Here is a 22,316-nt window from a genome sequence, read left to right on the forward strand (position 1 = left end):
AAAGACAGAGGACATGATACGTGTTCCTTCTTCACGTTGAAGGTACAGAAAGAAGTTCCGAGTTCGTGTTCATACTCATTGCAAGCCTTTCTCTCAAGCAGTGAGGCAGAAACGCCCATCGAGAAAACACAAAACACGCACGCATTGAACATTGTTCGTCTAGAAGAAAACTTCTGCATGAACGCAAAAAGTCGCATATGTTCGTAACATATAAAGCGCCGGGTGCGTAGCCACTACCCTCTGTCTAGAAGTTGACAGGGTTGTATGTTGGTTTCGGATGCTAGCATGCATTTTTGAAGAAAGGTGTTTACGTTACATTTTATTTGAACTATTGTTCCTGTCGTTGTTGACGTCTCGCTGAGATCGTTGGGAATTAAATCTGATTAAGAGGTTACGTCATCAGCGAAATCTCGTGATTGATGAGTCCTAGAGTTGAAACTGCGGCAATAACAACGAAAAACTCGAGCTTTTAGTGATCGGCTGCAAAATGTTCTTGCGCGGTCATTTTGTCAGGCTGGGGACCACACAACGGATGTGTCATTCCATCGGCATATTCTTCTTGACCTTTAGTTTGTAGAAGTCTACAGGTCACAGCGGGCCTTTTATGTTTTGTACTGCTATTTTTTTCTTCTTCTAGGATGCAGGAGCTGGGTCTCGCTGTTAACGACGAGAGAGTCAGCTTTGGACAGCTGTTGGGCATGTACGATCACATCACCTTCCCTTTAGGTGGGTCACGAGCAAGTTATTTGGGGGGATGAGTACTTCACCGCGAAAAAACGATAGGTGCTAAGCCCAATGGGGGTAACCGAAATTCTAGTTGAGATTAATAAGAAAAGTGCAGTAGGGAACAACATGCATTGTGTAGGGCGGTAACCAGTAGAGAAAAGATAGAGAGCTAAAACAATTAATAAAATAAAGAGAAACCGCAGTGCCCATTGACGGGCCCTTGGTGTGGTTGGAGTTAGCAGTCCAGGACCCCATGAGCCCTGACCGCTCGGTGTGGGGCTCCCTGAGGGGGGAGGGGTGGGTTGTAAAATGACAACTGAAAGGCCAAATCATCTGTTCAGGTAAAACGAATATATGATTGAACAGTATTGTTTAATAATGCGCCAAAAACACAAAAAACACAGGAGCACACCAAATCAGATAATAATAAAATTCATACAACAAAAAGGAGCAATTCAACACTATTTAAGAAAGAACGATTTCAAATATGCAAATGTCAGCATTGTCATTGTCACTCACCTTGCTAAATAAAAATTACAGCCAAGTTATGGACTGAGCTACACTACAAACTTTGTGAACTCTAGCACATGATTCCGCAGAAATCGCCTTTCCGAATAATAGTAAAAAAAACAAAAACAGATAGAGTGAAGCAAAAGGGAGCATTAAATATATCCATGAATACGCTTCTGCAAAAATACCACGTCCCGCACCTTACATCACAAATTCAGCGTGTTCATGTTTTGTACCTGTTACGAATTCCCAGGAAGCACATCGAATACCAAATCAACATTGTTAAAGGTAAACTACACCTTTCGGCTTCTGCACGTCAACCCTGACCAAGGGCCAAACCGAGGAGCGATTTCGACTTCCGTCCAGGATACCTCTCTATTGAAATGAAGAACTATCACGTCATTACCGTAGGTCTTAATGAGACGCTGAAGAACAACGTCGAATAAAGTTAGTCTGGCAGAATAACTTCAATAGCGCTAATTCGGGGGAAGAGACTCCTTTGCGGTAGACGATCGGTACTAGAGAGCAAAATAGAGGGTGACGTGGTCGCTCAGTGGTTCCATGGCGTTCTGCCACTGAGCGCGAAGTCGCGGGTTCGTATCTTGGTCGCGGCAGTCGCATACGGATAGGGGTAGATTTCAGAAAATCGCATGTATCGTGGTCTGCGAGAACTTCGAATGACCCCTGACGGTGAAAATTAATTTTCAGCTCTCCACTATAGGGCCTCCCTTTGCCCCACTGTGCAGGTTCGAAGTCGGGACGTTATATATATATATATATATATATATATATATATATATATATATATATATATATATATATATATATATATATATATATATATATATACACACAGTGGGAGTGGCACTGGTCTGCTCCAGATCGAGACCACTGGTCGATTGCACGTCGCTCCTCAAAGAGACAGAACGTCTATGTCGAGTGAGCTCCAGAACAACACTCGGCAATGAGGTGAACGCAGTTTAATTAATGGATCCGGTATGTTAAGTAGACACGACGTAATACTCACGCTTTTTTCTCGTACTTACCGCTAAATTGGCAATGATATATTTTTTTTTTACTTGGCACCCATCCCGCGGCGCCGATTGCATTAATCTTGCGCCACGTTTATCATGGGGTTTCTTCACGTTACAGATCATCATTTTTCGTAACTACACTTCAGAGAAACTTTGACGTGGAGCCATCGGTTTCAATGAAATGCAATTCACGTATATGTTTCTTTGATCATCAAACATTTCGCTAGCTTCGTGCGAGGCGCTACAGAAAGCACTGACGTCCCGCAAAACTGCACTCGGTGACAACCGAAGAATTGAACACAAGCTCCCTCCACAAAACGGCATTGCATCTGGCTTCGGTGTGTCCGCTTTCCAAGACATCGCTCTCGAGAAATGCCGGTTTATAAAACAGGTTGATTTCACTGCGACGCCACGTAAATAAGCTAACGTAATTGGCTGATGCATCTAGACAAATCACGCTTGAAAGTTAAGCACCTGTATGACACTCACTGCTTTCCTAGGTTGTCCGCGAGTATATAGTGCGAAAATTCAACGTTGACGTCGCTGGAGTGCGAAAAATTCTGTAAGACGACCTGTCTATTGCATGCATGCTCCATGGATATGTGACAGCAGGGCGATGACGTTAACGCTCGCAAAATCTAATCACAACAGTGATCACCAAGCTAAACACCAAGCGCTCACGCAAACATTCCTTGCCATCACATTAACTCGGAAACACAGAGCGCTGCCGTTCAGCGTAAATTAGGCACACTAGCTGCCCATTCAAATCCACTTTATTTATAACTGACAAAAAATGTAAGTCTGTCAGTCCAGCTTAAGATTTCTTTTTTTACGGTACCAGCCTAAGTGAGCCGCTCGCTCGCTCTCGTTTGCAGCTGCCCGCGGGTACAACGTGTACAAGTCGATCCCGTACGGCCCGCCGTCGGATCTGCTGCTGTACTTGGCACGACGAGCCAGCGAGAACCGGTCCGTGCTGAGCAGCCCCGTTATCGAGAGGCGTATGCTGGCCGCCGAGATACGACGCCGACTCGCGAGCTCCTGGAAGAGGCCCCTGGAGCCAGCGCACAACTGAGTTGAACACTGGGGCGCCTACAGGTGGCCGTGGACGCACGCGGGCCATGACGCGCAGCGATACCCTCCAATCAAGAGATATGATGTCAGTGCGTTTCCCTTAGCCGCGAGGCGGAAGAGAGACTTTCCGCTCTTCCGGTGCGACTTTTTGATAATGCCAAACTGCTCCGAGCACAGGAATCTGTCAGATGCTCGCTTTTCGGGCTCAAAGCGACGCTGAACTGAGCTTGCTGGTACTTGGCACGACACGTATAGAAGATAGGGGGTGACAAGAGGAAATAATCGTCACGTACCACTGCGTAGTGTACTCACGCCTACCTCCAATCCTTTGCTTTTTAAATCCCTCACTTGGCTTCATCTTTCGCTTGTCGAGAATACGGCCGAGCCACGCGATTCCTTCTTAACCAAAAGCTGCGGATGCAAGCTTGCGCCGCTCTTTGTGATGATGCCTTGTCTACCGCGTGCTGACGCCATTGTAGTGCTTTTGTCACATTTTTCGTATCTCCTTGTTGTTGAAGAGACGTTTATTATTAAATGAAGAATTAAAGAGGTTACAGTCTTCTAGATTGCATATACTGCCTTGGTGTACTTCACGGAGGTGTATTGTAACCTCTCTAGAATGACTGACGAATCTAATGCTGCGATAGCAGTCATTGCACCTACCCTATACCGTCTTCCAGCCAAGTACTTCCTTTCCTGCTTATTTATTTATTTATTTATTTATTTATTTATTTATTTATTTCATATACCTCACAGGCTCCAGAAGGAGTATTGCGTGAGGAGGGCGGTACAGATAACAATTGCGGAGCAAAAACATAGTTTTTGTTACATAAATATGAACAAAACGAGAATCAAATTATAGACAAAGAACGCGAAGTAAACAAAGATAAAAAGCAGGGAAGGTAAACGAACAGGTGTTAGCTTTTCAGTATACAGTGAAGCAAGCAACCTTAGAACAAATGCTTACATAAATAAATAACAATGAAATTAAAAGTAACAAAACTAAATAAATACTTGTTTTAGCTAAGTACTAGCCAAATATGCAGCGATTTTTTGTCTGAAGGTTAATGGGTCATTAATGTCAGCGATGTTATCAGGAAGACCATTCCACAGGGCAATCGCACGTGGCAAAGCTGAGCAGTTGAATGCATTGGTGTGACCGACGAAGCGTTGGAAACTGAGATGATTATGTAGGCGTTTAGATGTGCGGGAGATATGATCTTCATCTGCCTTTTGCATAATTTATTTCTCTTTATGTGCCTGTTCACTTAGCCTCGACTGTGGGAGTGTCCAAACTCTTAAACCATGTCACTTATGGTGATGGGAAATCATGGATGTACAATCAGAAAAAGTCCGATCCAGAAATGGAAAAGGTGGGTGGCATTAGGCTGACTGTTCTCTCCAAGCGCTACACACACTGAAATGAGTCAAGCATTTGTAAGACGAGTCCAGATGACTGAGATGTATAGTGGTAAATGTAGGCAGAAATCGTATTGCATACTTAATTAAGTGGAGCCATATGACAGTGACTACTGCAGCAAGTCCGTGCAGAATAGACTGCTGCCTGGCAGATTTTGGCGGTACGCGAAGTTGTGCATCAGTAAGAACTTTGGGGCAATATATAGTGTCACGAAGCCTTGCAAAAAGGTAAAGGAAAAGGCCTCACTTGTCACGTATTGACTTCAGAGTTGTTAGCTGATGAATATCGGAAAACATACACTGTTAGCCCCCTACCCAAAAACATGGACCCAAACCTCCACACGGCGCGAAGGGACGCAAGGGCGAAATACGTCGAAAAGTACCTGGCCACAAAAAACACAACAGTATACACAGATGCTGCAGTATACGCCAAGCAAAGAGGCACAAACATAGTAAAGACAGCTGCGATAGTAATAAGCCAGGACTACAAAGAGATCAGCAGCGCGTCAATGAAGGACTGCTCGGTAACGGAAGCTGAGGAAATAGCCGTAGCTCTAGCGGCAGCGGAGGGCTACCGATCCGAAAGGTCTTTAACAATACTCACCGACTCGCAAACTACGTGTCGGAATTACGTGAACGGCAGAATAGGACGCAGAGCGCTTCACATCCTCCGCTCCTGCAGGGCTAACAACAAAGTCAGGCATACAATTTTCTGGGTACCGGGACACGCTGGAATAGAAGGGAACCTAAGGGCGGACAAGGCAGCTCGAGAGCACACAAACCGAGCGGCCACAAGCACCGACCCTGAGGAACCCATACCAGTCAACCCAAGCTACTCAGACATTTTGAATTACTATAAGGGGGTCCGAATCAAATACCCTCCACCCCACAACAGCCTAAATCAGCATGAAGCAACCTCTTGGAGGAGGCTGCAGACAGGAACATATCCAAACCTAAACACACTAAGCAAGATGTTTCCCACCCAGTATAGAGACATTTGCCCCTGGTGCGGCGCCAAGCCCACCTTATATCACATTACATGGGAATGCGTTCAGAATCAACAATTCCTTCAAATAAAAGACCCGAGTGCGGAGCAGTGGGAGAGGGCGCTCTCCAGCAGCGACCCGAAAGTCCAGCATGGACTAGTAAGGCACGCTCGCCGAGTAGCCACCCTCAGTGGTGCCCTGGAATAGGGGCGTCGACCCTGTGCAGATGGGGAAGAAGACCGTGAAGACGGCCGACCGCATCTGCCACCGCTAATTTCTAACCAATTAGAGCAAATAAAGTTTTTCCTCCTCCTCCTCCTTAGCTGAGACACATTTTAAGGGGCTCAACTGTAAGCTCACCATAACGACCAAAGTGGTGCTTGAAATAGACAATAATTTATTATGCGCTTGCACAATGAGGTCCGAATTAGAATAGCACGTTCTACCTCAGAATACAGATGCACACCATATTAGCGAAAGACAGACACTGCCGCAGCTTCAGAAAGGCGCCGTCCGATAGAAAGGCGTCATCCGCAATCCGGTGGAAGTCATCCGATATTCAACAAACAATGCCAAGGGCGAGTGGGCCCGTTGTTTTGTATATAACGTGTCGAGAGAAGCATGACGCTTGATCAAAATACAGACAAAGGTCTTTGATTTCGTAGACCCTAGGTGAGCAGCTGGGAAAGCGTAAAAAATCACACTTAGAGGGGTTTCCGCGCATAACTTACCCCCACATTTTTGGGAGCATCTAAGAACAGCATGTCTTCAGTGCTCCAGATTGAGAGTCAAAAGATGCTTTTTGAACGCCATGCAGTCGCCCACGCTGTTCACAGTCTTAAATACTCTTGAGCTGTCGGTACATAGGAGGAATGAAAAGTGTTGGTTCGCTGACGAAATGTCGTTTGCAAGTACTAAGCAGAGAAGGGAGCCATGAGAAGTTCCTGGAGAACGGCACTAGTAACTTCGTAGCCAATGGATATATGTCCGTTATAGCTCACGAAGGAAGTTCTATATGCTTAAGTCATCAACTAACAGCGCAGTGGTGAATGAAGGTCTGTCCATTTGCGTGAGTTTTGCAATAAGGGGCTCATGGCAAACTGTCTCAAATGCTATTCAAACGGCTCAGCACAACTAGACTGAGAAACACAAACCACATCACAAGTGTCGACTAACAACTTCTTTTATTTGCACCGAAACCGGCCTATTCATGCGCAAAAGTCTTGCCATGCAACCCCGCAGTTAACAAAGATATCGTCACACATGATCAACTAAATATAATGTACCGCTAACGATTAAGAACATGCTGCTGAATCCACAGAAACACCAAGAACGAGATATGCTCATCGAACACAGTTTACTGTCGCCACGTGTCTCAATGCTTAAGGCTAAGGCGAAGTCACCATGCAGAACAAACAATAATGAAAACAAGAAACATGCGCACAGAACAAGGTATCCACCCACTTGGCTTGAGCAGGCTTCTGTGACGAAAAAAAAAAAACACCGTTGAAAGAGGATGAAACGCTTAAGACCTAAACAAAACCTTCAAGAAACTCGATCTCAGCGTCATAATAAATATATCGATGACTTGCTCCCGCAGTTGTCCGCCGATCTTTCAAAAAAAAAGCTACGTTTTCTCGCTCCGTCCTGTCTCTTGCTGTCCTCAGAATCTTAGTGTCCTGAAATCCTGGCTTGCAGCCGCGCAGCTTGCAATGTTCAGCCAGAAAGCCACCTGTATTATTACGTACCTTAAGGTTATGCTTCCTAGCCCGCTCGTTGAAACCTTTACCCATATGGCCTATATACCGGCGACCGAAACCCAAAGAAATTTCATAAACAACATTTGCCATACAGTCTGTGAGTTTATTTTTATGCTGAGTTGTGCATTGCGGCAACTTCTCTTTGTTTGTCATTGCACAATTTTTTCACAATTTGCATGATGCATAAAACACAATCGGAACTTCATGCTTCGAAGCAATCTTCTTGATGCTGTGTGACAGTTTATGGATATACGAAATCACCTGCACCGGCCTTTTTTGCTTACCAGACTTACTTTTTGGATCGTGGTTCTTAATATTTCGAAGCAACTCTTCTGAAACCGCACTAATTAAAACCAATTGGTATCCGGCATCTTTCAGCCGCGTCACCTGGAGGCCGAAGCTTTCGCTCATTAAGTGGAAACTCGTCTTGGTTATGACTGAATGAAGACAATTCATTACAATTCCTCTTTTGACAAGTTTAACAAGTTTGAAAAGTGACTGTTAAAAGACAGTAGATTTATCCAACCACACAAAAAATCTGAGAAGTGACTGAGTAGCCTCGACCCAGTAGACCAGATGGTGGTAGACAGGACGTGGCGAACAGACAGGGCTCATGGAGTGAGGATGCCACCTGCCCATGGCGAAGGCTCTTGCCCGCTCATTTCTTGATTAAAGTTTATTCCTGCTTTGTTTCACGAAAAAAGCAGACAGAAATACCTTTGCATTGAAGTGCCAAAGGGACAGAGGGCATATGCGTGCAACTTTCTAAAAGGCTGTTTAGTGCCAGTGAAACAAATAAGTCCCTCTTTTCTAAACAAACCGCGTGGTGTAGTGAAGTGAAATCGGTTGGAAACTGTTCCCAAGCACCTCATTTGCTGATAGCACGCATAAAATTTGAATAGCTTCGTAAAAAAAAAATGTACGCTGTTCTTCAAAAGGTCACTTAAACCGACTGCCACTGCGCATGGGATCCGCATTTTCTTTTAGTTTCGCAGGAAACCCATAAAAAATGCGACATTGTGAGTGTTTTTATACGTATCAATACGCGCACGCCATCTTCAATTACTTTCATAAATACACCACTAACCTGTTCACGAAGATCGACTGTTATGTTTACAAGTAATGAACCAACGTTTTCGAGATAAGGACACAGGCGTACGTAGTCTCAGCGGGCAAAGTTAAAGTTGCTTAGCTTCGTGCAGTCGCCTGAATGGTTGTTGCATTTATGTGCTGGTGGGACTAAGAAAATTATTACTGGAGGGTAGAACCTGCCGGGGACAAAAAAGAATAACGTTTCAACGAGATATGAACACGTTATCAAGATTCGTGTGGCAGACATCTAAAATTCTTCTCAGAGCAGTTATCAGTAACGGCTAACGGCTCCGGCAAGGAGAATAAACAGAATGAATCAGGGAAGGACGTTTCTGAGAGACGCTGGAGAACTAGACAGAAACGTTATTCCAAAAAATGCAAAACACATTAAAGTTTTGCAACAGCTAACACTTTGCGGTTACCGTGAGATCATGAAAAGTTACCTAAATTTTAATGGATGCCAGGAGATTATACAATGCGACATGAGTTGCGCCTGGCGCTACACAGAATACACCAAGCAACAGCGGTTCATAAACGGCACAGTATACATCAAATGTTTGTGCTTCCACCAAGAATAAGGACGATTCCTACACGAAAGACACTTTAGTAAACAAGTAAATGAGCAGGTACACGATATTTCTGCAAAGAACCAGGTATCTGAACGGCACTTGGCAGAAAACGATTGCGTCGTATGGACAAACCACATCTTAGAAATTTGTGATCGGATTTGTCAGATATTAGGAAGATAGTTTACATCTTTGTAATCCTGCTATGACAAACGCTTTAAAGTATTTTGTTTTAGTTTACACCAAACAACTTTTTTCTTACACATTATGACATGACCAATTACTGATTTCTGCAAAAAAAGCTGCATCGGCTACGTAGGGTTTCAAAACTCTTCCGGCGTTCCCTCGAGCAGTAATTGATAAGGTGATCAGGGATAACGGCAAAGAAAACTTGCAAACGAAAAGCTTTTTGAATTCGGCCTGTGGTCGACAGCGTCCCCTTCCTTGTGGTAAATAGTAACGGTAGAAAAAAACTGGACGCTGTGAAATGACCCCCTAAGAGAACAGAGCAACAATGTTAAAAAAAAAGGAGCGCACACGATCGATGTCTTGCTCTTCACTGCATGCAGTCGCGTGACTGTGAATCACTTTTTCGCTGAAGAATAACGTCGCGGTTGGGCTCTAGTTGTTTGAGTACTCTCATTTGTGCAACTTTCAGATAAGAAAACTTTCCGAAGAAAGTGATCGCCCATGTCAAATGACGATAAGGTCAGGTAGAAACCTTCGGGCCGCTGAAAACAAACCTTCGCTGGTAGTTGGCGCTCGTCTGTCGTCTCTTTTCCTGTCCGTCTCTGTGTCCCTGCGCTACGATTTCTTAAATGATAACAATTAGCTTTCCCTGGGCTTTTTATGTTGTCTGTCGGTTAGTGTGCTTGTGGCTAACGAAAAACCGAGCCCCTCTGATCCCTTTGTTCTTCGCAATTTGCCATGATATACAAGCGTTCGATGTTCTTGTGCGACCCTATCCTGCCGCTGTTAATAATGTACAGACTCCAGTGAGCGAAACGCAATACACAGAGCGCGTAGCTGCCAGCACGTTTTCCGCCGGCATGAGCGAAAGCCCTTGTCACGCATTGTGACTGCCATTTTGGTCCGCCACAGATCCCCCAGTGCACTACGATGGCGCAAGAAGTGCCGGCTTCCACGCGGTCCGAGTATAGCGTTTCAATCGCCGAGCACTGTAAAATGGTATTGTCGCTTTCTTTTGAAAAATAAGGTGACGCCATCCACTAAAGCCAGTGCACACAGCAGACTTTGTCTCTGAGATAATCAGCAGGTTAGTACTGATCGCTTTAGGCGACCTCATTATGGATCTGTAAGTGAAGCAAGTGACCGCACCAGGTTAGTTGTATGGTTGCTTACTTTGTTGCGCCGCTCCGTAAGTAATAGCGTAGCTGTTTACAGCGGTGGATGCGGACGGTTTTCTTTGTGCGCCAGGTGTGCTTTTGGCTGTATATTGTAACGGTTTCATTTCCTTTTCCATTCTTTTTCGCCTTTCGTCATTGGCGCACACTAAACCGCGCCTCCGATATAGCGTATAATGAGGTTCGGCCAATCGGCGTGATATATGACAAGAATTGAAAGAAATAAACGAAAAAATAGTCCGCGCGTTCGTTTATTCTTGTTTTTCATGCTCTTTATTTAAAATACATAACACTTTCAAGAGTCCAATATGTACAGCCCACAGGTGCCACCTCCAATGGGTTGGACGGCGTGCTTGAATGGGGAGGCTCTTTGAAACTGCAGCTGACGGTGAATGCAATTCAGCGGAGTTGGCACGCGTGGAACCGAGTTACACTAAATTTCAACACCGCCCGAGGACATAAAAATAATAGAATATAATTTCCTAAACAATTTTCTGCACACGCTTATTTGCTTCAATCCACAAATCCACCCGTTACTCGTGTTTTCGGTATTGTCACGGTGTCACGATCTGGAGAAACACTGTCGCCTGTGGCTTGGCGTGGCATTAACAAATGTCTATTTATTCCGCATCGGAATGGCCGACAGCCCGGCATGCGACAACTGTGACCACTAAAAGACATTTGCTCATCTCATTTGCGAACGTTCTCGCTAGAGTGCGCCTCGAAAAAAAAAACTGTCCACCTATTTTAGATAGACTGGACAATCGGCCTTTGTCGGAAGAGAGCATCCACGGATACTAAACCAGCCCGTTTTCAACACACAAGACGCTGAACAAGTTGAAGCGCTTCTTGAGGACTTGCGGACTGAGTGACAGACTTTGATGGTTGTGTGCTATATCCCAATTATCTGCACTGTCTTTTTTTATTTCTAAAATTTTAGCTTGTGTCTTCTTCTACCAGCCTTAATTCGGTTTACCCTGTTACTCAAGCATAGGGTAACGAAGCGGTCCATGCACTGGCTAAGCTCCCTACTGTTCCCTCTCTTCCTCTCCTCCATGTGATCCTGCAAATACACCGTGCGCTCGCTCTGACACCCCGACTTTCGCGTGGAAAGAGTGGCTGTGAAAGCCTGAAGGCAGAACCAGTGGTCAAAGTTTGTTTCGATGTGAAAGGTAAAAAGGAGCAGCAGCAGTGCCATGCAGGAACGTACGACTTCAGTTGCTGCACGTGGAGGACGGGACATGGCAGCTCGTGCTGCATTTAGAGGGCAGGCTGTGCGCCTGAACGGCTGCTATAATCTTGACGCGTCAAGCACGTTTCCAGTTTTCGCTGCGCTACTGTTAGGACAGGCAGTGTTTCGGCGGCAGTGTTCGTCTTAGTGGTTGGAAAGAAAACGCCTTTGTTTGCGAACAATCTTATTTATGTTTTTCTTTAAAGATATTCTCTGAAGATTTTTAGGCGATGAATTGGTGCTAGACTATCGTATAATTATTTTCACGCAATGGACACGTCGGGAGAGCTATACGGAGACATCACTTGTGCCGAGAATGCTGATGCGCCATTATACCCATGCAATTTAGTGCAAATAGCGAAAAATGCGTCATTGAAAAAGGTAAATTTTTTTTTTGATAGTGTGGTCCAAATCGAAACATCCTTTCGTTGCACGAAAAAGAAAATCGCGAGGAGGATCTGAAGGATACCTCGAGTGGAGGTAAAAAAAAGAAAGTCTAATGGCGGGAGGGACTGCGATGTGTTCACGTTAAATATATTGTATTCGTAGTCTGTGTTTTTCTTCGAACGGAGAAAACTGTTTCTATAATAGGCATGCATACGCGACGACGCACGTCGTCTGGGAGGCCTGTCGGCGGCTGTGAATCGCGCCCACGCGTCACCCACGCGCTGGCTCTCGCGATCTCCAGATTAGCGAGGCAGTCGCGCCACACTTCGCTAGATTTGCAACGTGCCGCACGAGACAGATTAGAGAGTTTTAGAATGGCGTTTGGTTGCCTCATGTGCGTTAAGCGTAATAACCTTTGCGGGATGTTACGGTGCGCGTCCTTTCAAGACTTTGAGTTTACCTGACGGGAACGCAAACGTAAGGAAGTCGTTATAAAGCAGGCTGCCTCGTGCCAAACGCATCCAAGCCAAGACAGTCCATTAGCAACCATCCTGTTGCTATGCCGACGCGTCTCGTTAGGCGTACGTGAGCCGGAATCGCCGAACGATCTCAGAAATTGGACGCGCTACGCCCTCATAACTAACGTTTCAGGTGAGTGTAGAGAAAGCGAAAGCTCATTTCAATAGTTGCTGGCGATCAGCGCCATCAGCCACCACGACGCCATCAAGCCATCACGAGAATTCACGCGGGAGCCACGGATGCCGCCATGTTCGACAACGCGATTTCTTAACGTACGTAAACATTCGAACGTTAGACTCGCCAAATAAGGTACGTTATAATAGCGCACGTAAACCGCATAAACCCAATTGCGTTCAGAGCATACGCAGTAATGACAACGCTATTTATTTACGTACGTAATGCGTTTACGTATGGTTGCAAACGCTAAACTAAAACTGTCTGTTGTCCGCGCCAGCCAGTATATCGCGAAATAAAAACACGTATGAGAGCTACACTGAAACATCGCGTTATGGAGTATCGTAATCGTCGGCGAACTTTTTGTCTTCGGGAAGAACGGTCGTCCCGCCCTAACTTACGGCTGAATGACAAGTGCATAGGTGTTCAGTGAAGACTGGCCGCCCCCTCCGAATTCACGGTATATGGTCAGTGCTGTGCACTTGCTTGTGGCCAAGAGGCTCAAGAAAATGCCACATATGCAACTGAGCGATCAGAGAGAGAGAGAGAGAGTGCATGCGAAATCGACAAAACTGTCTGCACGAATGTGAGCAAGATGTACATGCCCTTTCTTCGTCCTTCATTACTGCAAATAATTGTTTTCCTAATTTAACTTGGTTTGTCAGCAGTGAGAAACCGTGTGCTAATTTCAACCATCGCTAATAGGATGGATTTCCCTTGTGTAGTCGTCTGCGGTATAGCATATTTCGGCCTCTATACACGTCTACGCGTTGTTCGGTACAATTATTGCTATCGGAGAAGGAATAACCGGCTAAACATGGAGGCCCCTATATTGTCTACAAATCCAAGTAAGAGGAAAGTAAGGACTTCACATGGTTACGGACACGCTATGCTACGCCATCAAAAAATTGAACGAGATGTTTTCGTCATCTGCTTTAACAAATTAGAGAGCATATACGACCCTCGCCAGTCAAAGACGAACAACCCAAGTGAGGCGCAGAGTGAGCGACAAATGACCGTTCATATTGAATTCAGTTGAATAAACCCAAGTGTTAAGTTCTGTTTAAAAAAAAACTGTCAGCCCAATCAGTCCGTACAGATGGTTAACGAGCGAAGCTGAAACGTGCGGCCCCGGTGTTTATAACTGGGTAAATCTCAACAGTTCATTGAAGCCTTTCTCAATTATTGGCTATGTCTTCGTGTTTATTAAATAATCAATCAACTAATTAATTAATCAATTGATAGCTAATTAATGATTGATGGCGCCTACGAGCGCGTTCGCGTGGTAGGGCGCCAACGAGGCACCTGTGGACGACGACGACGACGCTGGAGCCATTGCTGATGATAGTTCTTTTCTATACGCGCGAACACGATAGTGGGGTAAGTAGCCCTTAACAGCTTCGCTGTAAAAATGTTGTTTTGAAGTCGGTCTGTATGAAATTCATTACGGAATGGCCCACATATTGGCCCTGAAAAATATTTAGCGAGTCGCTTTGCTTAGCTTCTTATTACAGATGGTTATTTCCGACGACCCGTTCAGAGCACTCTCATCGCCTCGTGTATCAATGTTTTTGAAGAACCGTGGAAACCTAATCATGATGACGAACTTGATTTTAATGCTTGTGGATTATATCACCAAAAGGCTAAAGCTTATCGTATGAACTAAAGCGAACGAAAAAAGAAAGCAACAACAGCTATATATAACACAAAAGGCACCAGATAACAAGGATCCTTGCAGTCTCGTTTAGCCACTGGAGGTTTGAACGACCAATATACGCCAATGCTTTCCCTTCCAGAATGTTCGCGCAACAACTGCAAAGAACGCAAACGGCGCTTGAGAAATACGAATCCTGGTGCTTGCCAGTCTGTTGAGCGCGCATATAAATCGCGCATCACGCGCCCTAATAGATGTTCCTCGAGGCAACTCCTCGCGAAGCTTGTGCCATCGTTTCTCAGGGAGTTTGCGACTCGGTTCAGCAAAAGAGGTTCGCGGCCGTCCATGCGGTTAATGAGCGTGGCTGAGGCAGGCCATCTTGCCATTGGCTCGCACCACGGTGAGTCGCCGCTCGGCGTGCGTCCATTGGTGCAGTTCGCCGTGAGGGCGGGGCTGTAGCCGGTGCATCTCCGTGACGACCGCGTTCAGCAGAGGGAGAGCGGGTCCACACTCGGGCGACGACCGGAATGCGTCCGCGTCCATGTGCTTGAGCGCCACGCCAAGGAGGCGGTGGACTGCCGCGAACTTTACCTGCACATGCGCAGCGATTCCAGGGCCGCAACTCATTAGTGTTCAGAATATCGGTCGGCTGAATGCCATTTTAGTGAGTAAGCTTTAGATTACGTTAAGCTTTCCTTTCTACATGGTAGAAGAGACGTGGTGATAGATGTAGCCTACTGTCAAATGACGTGCTCGTCCTAGTATAGAGTGTACGATCGTGCGTACGTTTTTTAGTACATTAGAGAGAAATGGTTAAGGAACGAAATTAGCTAGCACTGTCAGGTTCAGTGACCGAGCCTTGCAAGCGTTAAGCGAGCGATTGATTGATTCACGGGGTTTAACATCTCAAGGCAATACTGGGATTATGGGAACGCCAGCAGAACGTCACAGCCACTGCGCCACTGCGACGGCTAAGAAGTGTTATTCATCTTCGTTGCAGTTAATCAAGAGGCACATCAATAGCGTTTCCGCTATGCCTCCTGGGCCCATCAGGATTGTGTTCCCGTTTCTCAGATACGTGTCAAAGATAGACCGATGAAATATTGTTGGTGCAATGGCCTGGTGTTTTCCTAGCTCAGATGCTCTCACCAGGTGCGCATGAATAATTGGGTTTTGTAGAAAATGCGTCTGCTGCGCAACTGCACTTGCAAAGGCAGCGCTCTCTGCGCACTCACTTTGCAAATGACGCTCTCTCTTTCTTCCAAGACGATGAAGCGTTTCCCTTTGGCCTGCATGTAGCAATAGTCGTTGTCCTGCCAGACGGTGGAGAACGAAGGATCGTCTATGATTTGGCATACCTGGGACATTAGGTGCGAAAAGAGCGCGAAACTTTGGAGAAAGACTAATGGCGGAAAAGAAGAAAACACTGGCTAAAAGGAAACATATGACGAAGTAGTTTTCGGGCCTCGTATTATGCTCGTTCAAGGACCTTTGTTTACTTTGTGTCGCTGCGTTTACTCTAGCATGGTCTAACTATTGCTCAGCTATGGTACGGCAAGGCTCTGCGTGTGACTTGCCATTGTTTAATGCTTCTACGAATGCTTTAAAACTAAAAGGTTATGGTGAGATGAAACTTAGAGACAAGACGCACTGATCGCAATTTAGCATGGCTAGAAGCAGACTTCAACAAAAAAAAAGGTTGGAATGCTCACTCTTCATGATGCTGTCACAGGAGATACGATTCAGTGATAGTCGTTCGTACCTAATAAAACGTAAAGGTCAACGGAAAAATTTGTTTGGTAAACAGCAGCCAATCTAACACTCAACTAGCTCATGTAGTTATAGTAATATGTATACATGCCCACGCTCTCAATTAGTCGTAAAGTTTACGAATTTGGTCTCGTGGTATGATTCTACGCATATTGCGTCGAGTTTTACGAAAAATAAGTTTGGTTCATGATGATGTTTTAAAGGTGTTCGAGGCTGGGGCGAGCAAGATGGAAGAAAAAGTGCATACACTAAAGAAATTTTGATAGTACCCGTGCTATCTGCTATGGGCTAAACAGACGGCAATTTGCTTTGAGCAAGTTTATCAAGACAACTTCCTGAAGCAGGATGAATCAGCGCAAGCAATGTCGCTGAGGAAGTCACTGCGATCTAAATATACTGTATTCCATCTAATTCTCTGCTGTGCCTAGATTGGTGCTCCTTATGTGCTGCGTCTAAACGTAAATAAAGTGCGTATATATCGCACAAAAGGCGCACTCTCAAGGCCAACAAGGAAAAATTAATCCTGCTCCCTCCCCCTCCGTTTTCAACCCCCTCCTTATGTCATGTCTGTGAGTGCCTTTACGAATTTCAAGGTTCACAGGTTGGCATGTATGCCAATATGCGCCTACAAGAAGGGAGACTCAGTGATGCTTGAACTAGGGCATAACACTAAAGCATACTCTTGAGTGCCCAGCCAGGGTTCATCGGATCCTATAGCTAAGTTCTGTACAACTGTCGTCAGAAGTTTCGAAGCCACTTCGAGCGTCACCACACCTGGCATGCACTGAAATTCCTCAAAAGCTTTTGTTACTTCAAATACGCGAAGGTTAAAGGTACAAAGTAAATTCCTCTACTGAAGTTCTGAGCACAGGGTGCGCTACAGGACTGGGCCGGTCGACTGATCTCTTCTCTAGCGGAGGAACTTCAACGCTTTTTACAGACACTGCAGGCTCAAATCAGGCAGCAATCTGTACTTCTTTATTTCTCGGTCTACAAAATTAGCCTAATATAGGTGCTCACCCTCGGGCTCACGCACCTCGAAGAAGGCCCTGTAGCCGGCCGCAGAATGGTACGGCGTTAGGTCGGCGGGCCCGTGGCAGCTGAGACCCGCCGAAACGCTGGTCCGCCCCGGCAGTGGCTCCTGTAGCTCGAACTCCCGCGACGTGAACGGTACGACTGGCACCAACTGAGACAGGGAGCCAGTGAGGTCGTACACAGCAGCCAGACTGGTGTTCTGTAAAACGCACGTTCCACATCGGTTTGTTCCCTTGTTCTCACTCCTTGATATTGCACAGGTAAAGCAGGTTTCATCATCGACAGAACGACTCGGGTGTGCAAGTTTGGCGATAAGCAAAGGCTGGTAGATAAGCTAAGTCATAGTAGCGGCACCCTACTAAGCCACAGGACGCATTTCCTGACGCTTCATTTGTGCGACTTGATTTGTACACAGAGCCGTGCAGACCTTCTCGACGTACGCAGCAGCTTGTAACGCGCTGTGTTGGAAAGTGCATAGACTGATGAAATAAACTAGAGAGAAGCTGCAATATCCCTTCAACTTATTTTCGTCATGTCTTGCCGGGATGCCCTCGAATAAAATTGTTGAGTAACCCAAACAAAAGAGCAGTTCCCAGGAAGACGGTGGCTTGAAGCAATCAACAATGGTTGAACGAGGAACATCGCTGTAGCCAAGGTTGTGGCAAGAAGACTAGTCTCTGTCGAGGCAGAGTAATCATCAGCAATACACCTTCATGTTGCACTTACATTCTCGCTTGTCATAGAAACCCTAGCGACAATACAAATTTCCCAATTAGGCCGTGTGATTAGCCATGCTCCAAGTACCAAGGAGCGTTGTGTTGCTGTTGTTTGGCTTAGGACTACAGAAGTTTTCCTAAATGCACGCTGCTGCTACCATGCGATCGCCGATGAATGCAAATTGAAATACGCGCACCGTTCAAATAATAGCAGCGACGCTACAATTGTCTAATACTTCGTGTTACATTTCCGTTAACTTAGACCCTTCACAATTTTGCAGGAAATGCACGTTCGCTGCGTACCAATGTCCAGTATTGTTTCTCTTCTCTAGCTCAAAGCGTGGAAACGAAGTTTAATCATGGAAACCTTCTTGCGGACACTATGTTCAGTTCTGGGAGTGTATTAGATCTGAAAAGCCGTAGCCAAAATGGTCATGGAAAAGTAGGACCGTTATTAAAAAACATCTTTGCAACGAAAAGGTAGACTCCTGTTCCTACGAAAATGAATTTTTGAAATTACGCTATCACAGATCCCACGATTCCTCCTTAGCGAAGCTCTGGTTGCGGAGATACTTGCGGGTTGTGCTTTGTTGAGAGCTTACACACCACTGAATAATCGTCTGTGCCTTCTTCATTTCGGCGAGTAAATATAAAATAAGTCTCAGGGTCAGAAATGTAGAGCTTTTTATGGGGTGTAAAAACGAGTCCATGTGATTCCTTGAAGAGAATGAAATCTTCCTTAGAAATGATGGAATTGCTTTTACTTGTCATGGTTAAATTCCTTAAGCTTGGACAGTACTTCCTGAAGGCATGCGACCAACAATAACCAAAGATTTTAAATATAAATATCCGAGTGAACCAAGCAGCGATGCGCTGAGACAGTTGTCTGCCTTTAGTTATTTGCGTTTTTTTCCAGCTTTAACATCTGAAAGTACTCAAATAACATTGACTGTGCCTTCCTGGCAAATATGATAACCTGATGGAGTTTCAGTTTGTCGATAGTACACATGAGTTCTATAATTTCATGGTGCTTTCCAATACCAAGTGCGCATATACGTCGGGTACCGGTAACGTTCCTCGAGTTCACAAATAAAAGAATACGCAGATCCCACGCCCTGTCGGAATCTATGTAAGCGAAGCTCTGTCTGCAGTTTGCGTTCATTGACGTTATTTGGCGGTGATATATTGACGGCATACGACCGTCGTGACAGGATGTGAAATGTTACCTTGCCTACTCAGCTTGTGTTTGTTGTTCTTGCTCCGCTCGACGCTTTATGCGAGCCTTCGTCTCGTCGGCACTAAGTGCACGCTTCGTCGCCATTCTGGGTTGTGGCGTTGCTGCTGACAGAACTGCCTCCTCTCTCTCTCTCTTCCCTCGCGAGCCTTCTCCTCACTTCCTCCCTCTACTGTCGTTGCCGTTGCGGGTGAGCACGGAGACAAGCGCGGCAGCTCTTGCACAGCATTTGAGAGGGGTCACGCCTAGTTAGGCGTCTAGAGGGCATTGTGCAGATGCGACGCCGCGTAAATCTTGACACGTGCTTCTCTGGTCGTCATTGCGCCACACTCCTTTCATGTACTAACACGATAGCGTTAAGGGCTGTGTCACAGACGACGCCAAGCGACGCCGCGGGCGTCGCTTGGCGAATAATCATTCTGAACCACAGCCGCACAGGCCCTCCGCGTGGCGCACACCTTCTCTTACGTTCTTTACAAAGTTGTTCCTCGGAGTTTTGAGAATGGCAGTTCATAAACAAATGTCATGAAACAAAACACAGACAGCGCATGCCTTTTATGCTTTTGTGACACGGCCGCGTCTCGACCACGTGCCGACGCGGCCGGCGTTACTAAACTACGTCCAGACGTGACAGGCGTTAGCAGCGTGCCGAACAGCAGCAGCCGCAGCAGCAGCAGTGTGTGTGTGTGTAGTGACTTTTGAAGGAGAGGAAGAGAGAAGTGCAGTGGGAAAGTCGAAGATGCAAAGAAAGCTTCGCTTTAAAAGAAGCTTTTAAAGATGTTTGTTGGCGGAGATCGCCCGTCTCACCCACGAGTGCTTTCCGTAGAGTGCTGAGTGGGCCGCCGTCACTTGGTCGTCAGTCACAAGGTCTTGCGTATTGAGCACCAGGATGTCAGCATCGCTGCGAGGGCACAAATTAACACATTCAGTACTCGTTATTGGAGGTACACAACGCTCAAGCACCCTCAGAACAACTCGGATGTCGAGCATAGGAGCATTTCCACTTGTATCGTCTGAGCAACGAGTAGCGAATAGCATCGGGCAAACGCTGAAGGAACACAGCACGAAAGTTTGCTGTACAGGTGTTGCTCCCGGCCAGCGTTATCTTATTCGTGCGTTGATACGTTTAAGATCGGCGGTTTTCATGTAGCGACACATTGGCGTACTGAGGTAGCGCGAAGGAATATAAAAACGACGAGACAAGCAAAGACGATCGCTATTGTCTCGTCGTCCAATTGTTATTGTGTTTCTCGCTACACACTCTCGCCGGTAATCATGATATATACAAACTATCCCAAAACACATCCTCACAATGACGTAGATTCAACTGGTTTCGCGCTGTACTAGTCAGATGCAAGCTCCTTTCGTTGAGACGGGCCGTGTGATGAGTGATCACAAGAACGCAACCAACAAGGAAATGTACGTAGTATATAGTACAGAACCTATAGCGGGAGGACACAGGCGTTCACTTGTGGGAATGAGTTGCAAGAGCAATGAAGGTTTCTGGGTCTGAGAGTTCCTAGCAGCATGGCGACCATTTCCTTGCCAAAGAGTTTTGGCTCACAGTGCGAATGAGCAAATGAAGCTTAATCGAAGTGCGAACGCGGGATAATATACTGGACAATTACTGACATTTTTAACCTGATACTTTGTTGAAATGTATTTGTTTTGTACTCCTCCTTCATTGTCACACGAATGAGTTCAAAAACCTACTCTAGCGCATACTGCCCCAGCAGTCAACATTGGAAGCCAGCTACTTATATATTAAATTGGACCTTACAACTTACGCGGCAATTTCCTATAGACGTTCTTAAAAGCAATCGCTTCACTCTTACTGTGGTTTTAAAATTTTATTCTTGTGGATGTTGCGCACGAATCTTCTCGGTGAGGCCGCTCGTATCTCGCTGGATGTATGCTTAGGTAGACGTTGGCACCGGAAGGCCCAGCCTATGACAATTTGTCTGCGTGTTTGTCAGTTGCATCGATTTATCCTCGTCCACATTGTTCCGTATAAAGTGCCATAATTCTCAACGTGAACACGTAACTACGGGGACATACAGTCATAACTGAAAGCGTGCGAGGTACTTACTCGTGTATCTGCTTTAAGTTCACATGCTTCATGAAGCTCAGCTCCGGGTAGATGTTTACGCTGAGTACTAGAAGCGGCAAGCGGGCACGTAGCTCTTTCGATAATGCCTGAAGAAAAAAAAATTTAATAAAAGATTAATAAAAGCATGCTTTAACCTGAAAAGATAGGAAATACTTGAAATAAGAACGTACTCTGAAAACAAAAAGAACTAGAGTGATCTATTCGAGCCGGGGGATTTGCTTGACCGTGGCAATGAGTTGAGACATGAATTTTGAAAGGATGTAAGCGTGGTATAACAGATGTTGAACAGAAGGTGTATAAGCGCTGCTGCTGAGAGCGGTGTGAACGATTATTTTTCAACTACTCATCTTCATACTCGATTATTCATTGCTGCCGAAGAACATGATCGCGCAACTGGGCTGGCTCACTGCGACTAAGAAACTGAAGTGACAGCATCACTTCGATGCTCTCAGTCTCACCGGTGTACACACGCTGTACCAGGCAATCGCGGCATCGCGGACTGAGGCTCGATGCGGCTCAAGGATTCTCCCAGCCGTGCCCACTCACCCTCATACTCACTTAGAATTGCGGACTCATTGTTAACGGGGTGTCGCCATGATTTGTGCGAGTATTTTGTGCAGGTGGATCCGTTTTCAATAGCACCTTCAGACGCGTAAATTATTTTATTCAAAATGTCCTAAATGAGGGGAGGCGTGAATCCACTTGCCATAAAGTACTTTTGAAACGGCAAGGAATGCTTTGCATTACAACGAAAGAAACAAGAACGAGATACGCGTCAGAACGTGTAGAAGGGATATGGTACGTATCATCCTATCATAATACAGTAGTGATAATTTAAAGAAATGCCGGCTTGTGTACAAGCTGCACCGAAGCCAGGCTTACGCTCCAAGTACCCCAACTGCCCCATCTCCGCTGCCTCGATAATTTTTCGAGCAGCCTAATCCGCCATTCTGCCCTC

The 22,316-nt window shown here is 45.8% G+C and overlaps 2 protein-coding genes across 4 annotated transcripts in view; one reads left to right on the forward strand and one right to left on the reverse strand.

Moving 5' to 3' along the window:
• The window catches only part of LOC142572823 (hydroxyproline dehydrogenase-like), a 47,115-nt gene extending 43,203 nt beyond the window's left edge, over positions 1–3,912 (forward strand). The window contains exons 9-10 of one of the 3 annotated variants that reach the window (XM_075682204.1): positions 638–700; positions 3,146–3,912. In XM_075682204.1, the coding sequence (XP_075538319.1) occupies positions 638–700; positions 3,146–3,347 (265 nt within the window). In that variant the 3' untranslated portion in view covers positions 3,348–3,912. Of the gene's footprint in view, positions 1–637; positions 727–3,145 lie in introns of all 3 variants that reach the window. The other 2 variants (XM_075682203.1, XM_075682205.1) reach the window with 2 other exon arrangements.
• Positions 3,913–17,266: 13,354 nt separating this feature from the next.
• The window catches only part of LOC142570479 (uncharacterized), an 11,954-nt gene continuing 6,904 nt past the window's right edge, over positions 17,267–22,316 (reverse strand). Inside the window, exons 4-6 of the mRNA XM_075678862.1 lie at positions 21,338–21,444; positions 20,056–20,149; positions 17,267–17,497 (exon numbers count right to left, since the gene is read on the reverse strand). Of these exons, the coding sequence (XP_075534977.1) occupies positions 17,267–17,497; positions 20,056–20,149; positions 21,338–21,444 (432 nt within the window). The remainder of the gene's footprint in view (positions 17,498–20,055; positions 20,150–21,337; positions 21,445–22,316) is intronic.

The sequence above is a fragment of the Dermacentor variabilis genome, chromosome 2 (assembly GCF_050947875.1).
Source record: "Dermacentor variabilis isolate Ectoservices chromosome 2, ASM5094787v1, whole genome shotgun sequence".
NCBI lineage: Eukaryota > Metazoa > Arthropoda > Arachnida > Ixodida > Ixodidae > Dermacentor > Dermacentor variabilis.